Below are 12750 nucleotides of genomic sequence, written 5' to 3'. Positions count from 1 at the left end.
AGGCATTGGTCTCATCATGCCTTTTAATACAATATAAATGTTCTCGAATTCGGGTCTTTAAGCTCCTAGTTGTCATTCCTATATAAAATTTAGGACAAGACATACAGGAACCTATGTATACAACCCCTTTGGTATTGCAGTCAACATATTTAGGGACCTCTAAAATAGTATCAAAACTATCAATGGCTATATAAGGACCAACCGCTATAAATCTACACATGTTACAGTTGTTACATTTAAACATGCCTTTGGTATTGTGCCCAAAGGTAGATGAGCATGTATTCACAGAGTTCTTTCCGTGATGTTCAAGGGCTTTTTTAAAATTATAACCATTTCTAAAAGTGAATTTTGGTCTATCCCCTAGTTGGACATACAGCTGTGGTGGGACACCACTGAACATAGGTTTCAAAGCCGTATATATCGAAAAAGTACCTTTACAAACAGCTATCTTCATTTTAGAAGTGGGCATTGTAAACATACAATTAGAAACATTCCCAAAGGACAGCTAGTCAGGGCTTGTCGGATGACCTCTAGGGAGTGTGATCTTAGTCCAGAATTTGAATTTATTATTAAACTTTTTATCGATAGGGGCTACGATGAATTGTTATTGAATAATATTTTACAGGAGATCAGGAATAAAAGTACGACACAGTTTCAAGCCATTTTAAACATGGTTGACTTTAAAGGAGCCACTTTTTCAAATAAAAAGAATGGTAGTTACTCAAGAGACAATGAGTTGGTTTGCTCTCTGGACTTGAGCATGAATAGCCCGGACATAAGACGCATAATAGAAAATAATTGGAAAATTTTACAGGGCAACTTGGATATTGCCAATGTACTAGGGGATAGACCAAAATTCACTTTTAGAAATGGTTATAATTTTAAAAAAGCCCTTGAACATCACGGAAAGAACTCTGTGAATACATGCTCATCTACCTTTGGGCACAATACCAAAGGCATGTTTAAATGTAACAACTGTAACATGTGTAGATTTATAGCGGTTGGTCCTTATATAGCCATTGATAGTTTTGATACTATTTTACCAGAGGTTACCCCGGTGCCGGTTGTTGATTTTCCTCCTGAAACCGAAGCCCAGGAATTACCTGACACCATACCGGTGGATAAAGTTACTCCAGCATGTGGGGCAGCTAGGCCTCCGGTCTCTATGTCCATCAAGGCCTAAACACGTGCTAAGGCTGCCAGCCAGGCTAAGGCTCACCCTCCTAAATCCTTTTCCCAGGGTTCCACTTCTGATAAACAGATCATGACTTTAGCTGCAGATCTAATTTCTTTAATCAGAGGCTCTCAGGCACATCCAGACAGAGGTTCTCAGCCGCCTGCAGATAAAAGGCCTAGGGTTGAGCAGACACATACCCTTTCCTCAGATGAAGCTTCTGGGGACTCAGACCATTCAGATTCCCAAGAAGAATCCTTCCAGGCCTAGGAGGAATCTGATGATGAATCCATTCCCTCTGCCTCTCCTCCAGAGGATATTTCTTTCGGGGAAATTCTCCACTCCATGAGAGAGCATTTTCAGTGGCAGGGCCAGGATTTCTCTGACTCCAGGAAAAGGCTACGTACTTTCCTTAAGTTACCCCAGCACAGGCCTTTAGCTATTCCACCAGTGTTAGATGTATTGGATGATGTGTACTCAGACTCCAGTGCTTCCCCTGATTCTCTCCCTCCTGCTCCTGTCAAGCCAGACAGATATTACAGGGTTCCTGAAACTCATAAGCATCTCTTTAAGGCCCACTCTGTGGATCTAGAAACTATTTCTCAGGGGCCCAAAGGAGTGGCCACCTCCACGGCCAAAAACCCTTTGCCCGCAGACAGGGAATCTAGGTCCTTGGAGAGATGGGCAAAAAAGTTTAGACCTCAACCACCCTTGCCATGAGGGCACTTAACTGTCTTTTTCATATGTTTCAGTATCAGGATTTCTTGATGGATGATTTGCAGAAAAAGTTAGCCTCTCCTGAGTCTTTAGATAGAAAGGCCTTGCAGGATTTGGTTCATAATACTCAGCAGGTTATCAATCATTTTCTTCAGTGTGGTTATGATGCATTGGAAGCTTCATGTAGGGCAGCTATGACAGGGGCCGTCATACGTAGACATGCTTGGTTGAAAGAACAGGCATTGCCAGATCATGTTAAAGTAAAGCTCCTAGATGCACCTCTGGAAAAACAGAAGCTATTTGGTGCTAATGCACAGGATGTGTTGAAATCTATTGAGGAAAAGGCTAAATCAGTACAAACAGTCAAAGATTTCCTCCAGGTTCAGCCACCGAGGTTCAGCAGGAATTGGCCTTCAAAGAATTGGTCCTTTCCAGACACTGACAAGTTCCAAAGGGGAAAAAACTGGCATGCTCGAGGTAGAGGGCAATACCGAGGCTCCTACAGGGGCCGCCAATGGCAACCAACTAATTAGAGAAGTGGCACAGGGACTTCTACTGCTCCACAGGGACAATCACAATGACTTCACTTTGACACCGCCCACCAAGGCTCAAAGAGAAGCACCTTTAGGCGGAAAATTATCCTTATTTTCAAAGAATTGGCACATTTTAACAAAGGACAAATGGATTCTGGACATAATAGACAAAGGTTACAGGTTCCACTTCCATACCTTACCGACAAGACAAGGCATGCCAAACCTGCCACAAAATCAAAGGGCAGAGGCACTCATACAAGTTTCAAACCTGTTACAGATCAAAGCAATAGAAAAGGTTCCTCCTCAGGAACAAGGTCAGGGATTCTACTCAAGACTGTTCCTTGTTCTAAGAAAAGAAAAGCAATGGAGACCTATACTGGACTTGTCCGCTCTAAACACTTTTCTCATTGTGCCAAAATTCAAAATGCTGACGTTACAGCAACTTCTTCCCATGCTGGGCAAGGGGTCTTGGCTGGTTACTCTGGACCTCAAGGAGGCATACCTGCATGTCCCAATCAGACACAGTTGCAGAAGATACCTCAGATTTCTTGCAGGGTCAGAGTATTATCAATTCTCAGCATTGCCGTTTGGCTTATCTACTGCGCCCAGAGTATTCATGAAATGCCTGGCATCAGTAATTACACATTGCAGACTCCAGGGGATACAAATATACCCTTACCTGGACGACTGCCTTATACAAGCGGACAGCAAACAAGCCTTGATAAGAAACTTGGACTATGTCATACACTTACTACAGGCTTTGGGATACACAGTCAACATTCAAAAATCAAGACTACTGCCATCCCAACAAATAATTTTTCTAGGAGCCAAACTGGACACAATCTCACAAATGGCTTTCCTCACAGAAGAAAAACAAGAACAATTACCAGATTACTTCAAAAGCCTAGCAAAGCTCACCCAGATGACTGCAAGGAAAATCCTGCAGGCCCTGGGTTTCATGGCATCTTGCATTCTTCTGATTCCAATGGCAAGACTACACATGAGAAAACTACAATGGTACCTAAAAAGTTTATGGTCTCAACACAGCCACAACTTAGAAGCAATTATTCCACTCATTCCATGTCTACAAAAGGAATTTTTGTGGTGGGCACAAGCAAGTCAGTTAAACAAAGGCATGTCTTTCAACAAACCTCTAGCAAGTCAAACCATTACAACAGACACCTCAGATCATGGATGGGGGGCGCACATGGAGGGCAGATGCATGCAAGGGCAATGGGCTCCCCGGGAAATGCATCTGCACATAAATCAAAAAGAGATGTTGGCAGTGATTCATGCAATCGAGGCCTTCGAAAAATTTCTTCAGCAAGGTCATCTGCTAATAAAGACATACAACACCACTGTCATGTGGTACATAAACAAACAGGGAGACACTCATTCTTACCCCCTCTGCAGACTAACAATGACTCTTTGGGAGAAGGCCCTAAAACTGAACTTACAGTTGCAATCCCAGTTTGTTCCAGATTGGGGTCCTATTTGAGATCCCCAAAATACACAAAAATATCACTAATCCACCCTTCAGACCTATAGTCTCTTCACCCCATTCCATCACAGAGGGTATTTCTCTTTTACTGGACGCTACCTTAGGTCCATTAGTTTCCATTCAAGAACCCTTTGTTCAGGATTCTTGGCATTTTTTGGTCAGAGTCAAGGAATATATGGACACTTCGGTTTTTGATTCTGACAGGTTTATCATTCTAACCTTGGATGTGGTATCTCTTTTTACCAGTATTCCCCACGACGAAGGAATTGAAGCTATTAGAACATTACTAACCCAATGTGGTTATTATGGTGTCAATAGTGTGTCAATAATTTGTAGATTATTGGACATTGTACTTTATAATAACTACTTTTTATTTGGTGAAACTTTTTTCAGACAAAAACGAGGGGTGGCAATGGGTTCCCCCACAGCACCAGCTTATGCCAATTTAGTTATGACCTGGTGGGAAAGAGTACATCTGGAAAAATTAAGAAACAGGTTCCATATTTCATTCTACTGTCGTTTTATGGACGATTTGTTCTTTATTTTAGAGGGGAACAGGGACACCGTATATTCTTTTGTTTCTGAACTAAACTCCACAGTTGATTTTTTGAAATTCACCATTGGGGACAGCGGCCTAAGGGTCAATTTTTTGGACATACAGCTGTGGTGGGACACCACTGAACATAGGTTTCAAAGCCGTATATATCGAAAAAGTACCTTTACAAACAGCTATCTTCATTTTAGAAGTGGGCATTGTAAACATACAATTAGAAACATTCCCAAAGGACAGCTAGTCAGGGCTTGTCGGATGACCTCTAGGGAGTGTGATCTTAGTTCAGAATTTGAATTTATTATTAAACTTTTTATCGATAGGGGCTACGATGAATTGTTATTGAATAATATTTTACAGGAGATCAGGAATAAAAGTACGACACAGTTTCAAGCCATTTTAAACATGGTTGACTTTAAAGGAGCCACTTTTTTAAATAAAAAGAATGGTAGTTACTCAAGAGACAATGAGTTGGTTTGCTCCCTGGACTTGAGCATGAATAGCCCGGACATAAGACGCATAATAGAAAATAACTGGAAAATTTTACAGGGCAACTTGGATATTGCCAATGTACTAGGGGATAGACCAAAATTCACTTTTAGAAATGGTTATAATTTTAAAAAAGCCCTTGAACATCACGGAAAGAACTCTGTGAATACATGCTCATCTACCTTTGGGCACAATACCAAAGGCATGTTTAAATGTAACAACTGTAACATGTGTAGATTTATAGCGGTTGGTCCTTATATAGCCATCACCCTCACAAACTCAGGAACCTCACATGGCCTTCCTGAAAACACTACAGGGGATAAATGTATCACCAAAAACCATCATACTAGGTGACTTCAATTACCCTAATATAGACTGGGAACACTACTCAAGCCCAAACACCCTAGCCCAAAAGTTCCTGGAATTCATAAACTCAAATGCCATGGAACAACTAGTCACCATCCCCACAAGAGGAGAAAACATACTTGATCTCATCATCACGAACATGGGAGCACAATGTTCAACACCGGAAGTATACCCCTCACTGGTGAGATCAGATCACAAACTAATCTCGCTGGAGGTCCTCATCCCACCCCACCTGAAATAAAAAGACCACAGTAAAGAACTTCTCGAAGCCGACTTCACACTTCTAAAGACTAGTGTGGTCTCCTTTAAGGCCCCGAGGCATGGAAAACAGTACTCAAGTCGCTGAATCACTTACAAATGCCTTCTACCAGCACCTGCAGGACTGCATGGATAAGGCAATCCCAAGCAAAACAAAGACTCTTTGTACCAAAGGCAAGCGTCCAGTCTGGTGGACCCCAGCCATAAACAAACTCTACAACAAAAGGAGGAAGCTACTACAAGATAGAGCAAAATCCTTAAAAGGTAAGACACCCTTGATCACTATAAGTAAAAACTAAGAGCTCTCATAAAATCATCCAAAGCAAATTTTGAGAGAAAAATAGCTAAAGACTCAAAAGACAATCATAAGGCCTTCTTTAGCTATGTTAGAAACCTGGGAGGAAACTCCCAGATATGCTCAGAACTAGTTCAAAATGATGTGAAGATTACAGATCCTACAGACATTGCCAACATACTGGCTGACAGGTTCAGTGCAAACTTCTCCCCAAAAGGAGAGATATTTATACCAAGCGATTGCAGCCCCTCAAACATCTCTAACGCCCAAGTGAGAACTGCTCTCTCCCTTTCTAAAAACACAGCATCCATGGGACCTGATGGTGTCCCCGGCTGTGTGCTCCACGAACTCAACGAGGAATTAAACCCACAGCTAGGACAGCTGTTTAATCATAGTCTTACCTCTGGATACGTACCCAGGGAGTGGCGCAATGCAACTGTGGTCCCACTTCACAAAGGCGGTGCCTCCACCGACCCTGGAAATTACCGGCCCATTAGCTTGACAAGCCTTATCTGCAAAGCCATGGAGAGGATCATAATGGACCTCATAAATAAAGACATAGGGAATTTGCAGACTTTGGAGCCATCCCAGTTTGGCTTTGTCAAAGGCAGATCATGCCTTCTAAACTTGGTTGACTTTTTCGAAACAGTCACCAAAGCCATTGATGAGGGAAAGGCAGTCCATACAGCCTACCTCGATCTGGCGAAGGCCTTCGATACAATACCCCACTCGGGTATCATTGAAAAACTCATCAGCTTAAATGTTAACCCATACATCACAAGATGGGTTGCAAACTGGCTGAGTGACAGAACCCACAGGGTCAGAGTTGCTGGCGCCATGTCAGACTCAAAGCCTGTCACAAGTGGTGTACCACAGGGCTCAGTCCTGGGCCCACTCTTGTTTGGCATCTACTTTTCCGAAGTACAAGCAAACACAGGAGGGTTATGGCTGACAAAGTTTGCAGATGACTGCAAACTGGCGCCATAGTAGAAAACACATCTGACACAGATATCCTTCAGAAGGGTCTCACAGAAACGGATAACTGGTGCCAGAGCCATGGCCTAAAGTTAAATGCCAAAAATGCATAGTCATACCCTTCGGGAAAAACAAGGTTACCCCTAGCTACCAAATAGGTGGCAATCCACTGAGCACAGAAGAAGTTATCAGGGACCTAGGGACCCAGGTTGATAGTAGTCTGTCATTCGACACCCATGTAGCTAAAGTAGTTAGGAAGACCTTCTACATTGCCCACCTTATCATGAAGGGATTCTCATCTAGATCAAGGGAGGTCATAGTCTCCTATACTCATCACTCATCAGACCAATGATTGAGTACAATGCCCCATTCGGAATGTATCTGACCCGACACTTGCAGCAGCTGGAGAGGCCACAAAGTTCCTCACCAAAAGGATAAAGGGTCTCAAACATCTGTCCTATGCTGCCCGACTGAAAGAACTCCAGCTCTATTCAGTCGCCACCGCTGCTCAGAGGTGACCTTTGCCTAACATACAAGGCCATGTCAAACCCAGATTTGATGAATATGCTTCACCTCAAAAAATCTAGATCCGTCAGAGCCACAAGGGCGGAGACTTAAACCTCGACACGGCTATTAATAGGACGTGCTGGAGGGATAGATTCATCACCCAAAGACTCCCTATGCTGTGGAATAAAATCCCGGTATATGTGAGGCAGAGCACCTCGCTGGCCTTGTTCAAGAGAAATCTTGACCAATGGATGGGAGATCGCAGATATACCTCAGGGATTACCTCAGTGTCACTGCTCAACAGAGGCACAGCAAAATAATGGGTATAGTTCCCCATACTAAAGGGGTGGCGTAAGCCACAAAACTATGGGCTAGGCTTGTAAATGCCCTCGGGCAGATAGCCTAGTATGAACCTATGAACCTATGAACCTATGATAGTTTTGATACTATTTTAGAGGTCCCTAAATATGTTGACTGCAATACCAAAGGGGTTGTATACATAGGTTCCTGTATTTCTTGTCCTAAATTTTATATAGGAATGACAACTAGGAGCTTAAAGACCCGAATTCGAGAACATTTATATTGTATTAAAAGGCATGATGAGACCAATGCCTTATATAAACATTCAAGGGAATGTCAAAATTTTAAGAAATTTTTGTTTTCTGTCCTCGAGGTTTGTAATTTGGACCTAAGGGGTGGTAATTTTAAAAACTACATTGAACAAAGAGAGACCCTATGGCAAATTAAACTAAGGGCTGACAAACCCCCCGGGCTTAATGATGCTATTAATATTAAATGTTTTTTACAGGACCGTAGATTATGCATTAAGAAAGATGCTGTTAATAATTTTTTTATTTAGGTATTATATTGGTGTTTTCAAACAATTTTGTAATTTGAGCAGTTTTAATTAGGGTATTGAATGATTGCTGAATTGATTAATTGTCTTATAGTGGACTATTTATTGAGCCTCATTATTTTTTTATGTGTTTTCTGATGAAGTCACTTGACGAAAGCATTTAATAAAGATACTACGCTATTTGCTTGGAGCCTTATTTTGGAATTTTACATTTGACACAAATCGAAGCAGTCATTCATCTTCAGTTTGGTCTTTGCTGGTTGAATCGGTGGTTGTTTCTTTATTTATTGACATTTGTTTACTTGGAAAGTCTGAATGACTGGGCCCCTTTTTTAGTGGAGGCCTGGGGAGAAAAGCTTCATTATACAGACACCATGGACATCATTTTCATTGTTTCATCATTTACAGTCAGTTTCATTTATGAGCAACCATTCCATTATTCAGATATCCCTGACATTATTTACAAAATGTGTTATTTACAGTAAAATCTCACTTAGCCAGCACCCGTGGGGATTGGTAGATGCTGGATAAGTGTAGTTTCCAGTTGCTTGGGACTGCCGGTTACTTGATTTTTGGTTAATGGAGACTCTACTGTATTTAATACAGGGAGGTATAGCAGTACAGTATCATATGCATATCAGTTAGTCTGCAAAGATTGTCAGTTTTTTTGTAAGAATATTTGTTGCTATAAAGACTTATTCAAAATCTAGGGTATTGGAAAATAAGAAAAAAGAGGTAATACAGCCCAAAGAAAGGAAAGAGGGGAGGAGGCACAGGGAGGATAAAGGAGATGAGATGATGGAGGGTAAGCGTTGTCCTGCAGAAAGTTGTGGCACAAATGCATATAGCAATATCAGTAACAGTTTAACCAGAGTTAAAAAAATAGGGTAAGACATGGGGAATGCTGAAACTGCAAGTGACAGTTCAGGAAAAGGGCACAGTAATACTCAGGTCAGCAACAGTATGCATCTAGAACAAAGACTGCAGCAGCCAAGGCTACCAAGCATGCTGGGTAACAATAGGAATAGAATCATTGGATATGGAGTTTGTTTTACTTCTGGAGAAGGCTGTGGAAAGACCAAAGCTGGAGTGCTGCATCCAGTTCTGAAAACCACATTAGTAAAGATGCACTCCCTAGTTGAGAGAGTACAGATGAAAGGCATCACAAAGATTAAGATTAAGGGATTAGAATGGAATAACTCTCAGCCAGGACTACAGGTAGATGTTTATTTGCACCTCAGTCTTTAAATTTCTGTTCTCCAGTGTTGTGTTTATTGCTCACATAATTGATAAGATTGTAATAGCATTTATTCAGTTTTTTGAAACAATTTTCTGAAGATCTCTGGACATGCAGTTGACATGGCCATGGTATTAAATTGGCTCTGTGCTTTGAATGGCAGATATTCATATTGCTGTCTAGTGCATCTATAGGACATGGTAATCAACTGGCACAATGCTATGATGATATTGTAAAAGCAAGATTACAGCAACAGAATTTTGTGTAACACAGCAATGGCTATTTTGCTTCTTAGTCTAATAGCAGTGGACACTAGGATTTTTTAACACAGCAAGCATTGAATCCGATCATAGTGAATCAGTATGTAGTCATGCAATGTTTCTTAAAGACTTGAAACAAATAATTTTTGCTTTGTACTACCTGCATCTCTTTTTTCTACTCTTAATCCATTATATACGTAGAAACGCCTCTTTTCAGCTCATTATATATCTCTATTGCTGTGTCTTAAATTATGTAATTCATTGTTCAGTACTACTTTTAAAATGTGACAGCTAAGCAATTAATTTTAAGAGTGTACACAGCTTTGACAAATGTACTTGTGGGTATCTTAAATGCCCAGATGTGTTTATTTCATATAAAATGTTTGCAATTTCTGTATCAATAATAATAACAGGTCCCTTTTACGTTAAGAGTTTTAGGTGTATTATACAGATTGAGCAAAAAAATAATATAACATTGAATGAATCAAATGAAAATCATTTTATTTTCCATGTTTTTTTGCAGTGATGCAAAATTACAAGAAATTCAGCAAAAATGACTTGAGCAAAGCAGTGGATCTTGAGATGAAGGGAGACATTGAACGCTGTTTGCTTGACATCTGTAAGTACCCAGGTGTATAAGTGCGTGTGTGTGTGAGTGTGTGTGTGTGTGTGTGTGTGTGTGTGTGTGTGTGTGTGTGTGTGTGTGTGTGTGTGTGTGTGTGTGTGTGTATCTGCTAATACATATTATACTTCCTCATGTGGATATGTACAAGTGCATGATGTGATGGAGGGTCGATGTATACAGTATTTATCCACATTTGGTCATCAACACAGAAGCTTGAAATATATGTGAGACTGACAGCCTCTGGGGTAGTAGAATATACCCTTTTTTAGGGAATGTGTGATCTCAGACTTAGCATATAGAAGACAGGGGTTGTGAGGGTGCAGGGGGCTTGCCCCCTTCAAAAAACAGTCTCTTTACTCCAATACTCCAATTAGCCTTGGCACATGCACAGTAGCATGCTGACTTTTTTTGTTGATGTGTCACTGTTTGTGTTGATCATATAGTAGTATTAGATCTCTCTCTCTCTCTCAGTATATATATATTACAGAAAAAAGACAGTACAGGTGATTGACAATCAGATTATTGAATGAACTGACCTTTTTTCTGTGCAAAATTTTGGTACAATGGTGATCGGGGAATTTGCCATTTCTCCACAGTTGGTAAGTATAATCTAATCCTAACCTACAGACACTCAGACACACACACTCTCAGCCCAGTCCCACTTACCATAAACAAAACTACTGAAAATTCTTACTTCCAAAGAACCAAAGAATACCATACTTAAAAATGACTATGTTCATGCTTTTGCCCCACCAAAATATTCTTTCAAGCAAATTGCCATTCAGTACACTGATAGCCACCCATACTTAGATAGATAGACAAACAGATAGATAGATAGATAGATAGATAGATAGATAGATAGATAGATAGATAGATAGACATGGTCTATATTAGAACACTGAAGGTTCAAAAGTTCGAGTGTTCTAATATCGAACCCTATGAATCGAAAATTTAAAACATCGAACATTCAGAACAGCGAATTATTTCCTAGGGAAAAAATTTGCTGTTCCAAAACACATGCACACAACACAAGCACACCAAACAAACAGCAATCCATACACATACACCTAAACTTTTACACCTAACCCTACACTAAACTATAAATACACCACTAACTATCCATTTACCTTAACCCAAATCCTAACCCTAAGGTCCGTCACTATCACACAGTCACCTCACCCGCACCCTAACCCTAACTCACCTACCCCGCCCTAACCTTCATGTCCACACAATCGCACACTTACCTGAACCCGACCCGTAACTTTCCACCACAGCACTGAAAATACCGAAGCAACAGAAATGGACAACCAAATTCTTTCCCTAGGAAAAAATTTGGTTTTCTGTTTCTTACATATTTTCAGCATTCGCTGAAAATGGGTCGATATTAGAACACTGAAAATTTTGGACATTCGGTGTTCTAATATAGACCAGATAGATAGATATTGCATATATATATATATATATATATATATATATATATATATATATATATGTATATACATATACTTCAGCAAGGACTTTACTCTGTAAAGGACGAAGTATAATGCATTGACAGCTGTGACACAAGTTAAATTACAAGAGCCTTTGTCTGGCTTATTTAAGAAATGTGTGCAGCCTAATTACGAAAATAATGGATCATTCTATGTTATAGATGTTCCTGAAAAATTACTACAGCTGTGCCATCTAAAAGATTATAAAAGTCAGGGAAGACACATCCCTCTGTAGAATCTTTCCAGCTATGATAATTTCAATGACTTCATACCATTCCATGAGGATATGACTTGGTTTACACATTTGACGTATTCTTGCTCAAAATGGTGTAGGACCAACCTCTTCCAAGACAGCCTTACTTCAGAAGAGGCAGTGGCCTGCTTAGTCTATTACACGGATTTGTAGTATTTTACATAATTGTATTAACTTTCATTGGAAGAAGCATTTGGCTGTTAATCTCTTTAAGCTTTTTGACGTATTGTTTTGTCTTTCTTGATATAAGCTTGTTGATCAGTAACATAGGTGACATCATTTTCTGAGCAAAGACAAATGTAGATCAAGAAAAACACTTCTGGATCACAAAGTATCCAAATAAAAGCTCCAACAAAAAACAGAAAAAATGAAGCAGCCAAACTGGATTGAAATTTTCTTTACTAAATTCTTCTGGTACCTCGGCCTTCGCCTTCACATGAAATAACAATACTATGCTTGAACCAGTATAAATACACACCTCAGTTGATCTATCACAACAATTAAACAATTAATCAATTGTATAAAAAATATATTACATATTAAAGAAATACTGAATTAAATTCATACAAAAACAATACATATAATATATAATATTTCATGATAATAATTATACATCTAAATTCATACCATTGGGAAATAAAGTTCCATAATTAATAATAAATTT

General features: G+C 39.9%; 1 protein-coding gene across 2 annotated transcripts in view; it reads left to right on the top strand.

Moving 5' to 3' along the window:
• Positions 1-12750, top strand: part of LOC122793102 (annexin A1-like) — a 280484-nt gene that overhangs the window by 204168 nt on the left and 63566 nt on the right. For both annotated transcript variants that reach the window (XM_044060833.1, XM_044060834.1), the window contains exon 10: positions 10242-10337. In XM_044060833.1, coding sequence (XP_043916768.1) covers positions 10242-10337 — 96 coding nt within the window. The remainder of the gene's footprint in view (positions 1-10241; positions 10338-12750) is intronic.

The sequence above is a fragment of the Protopterus annectens genome, chromosome 2.part0 (assembly GCF_019279795.1).
Source record: "Protopterus annectens isolate FY-2018-M chromosome 2.part0, PAN1.0, whole genome shotgun sequence".
In the NCBI taxonomy this organism is placed as follows: Eukaryota; Metazoa; Chordata; order Ceratodontiformes; family Protopteridae; genus Protopterus; species Protopterus annectens.
This window is presented reverse-complemented; position numbering and strand designations above follow the sequence as displayed.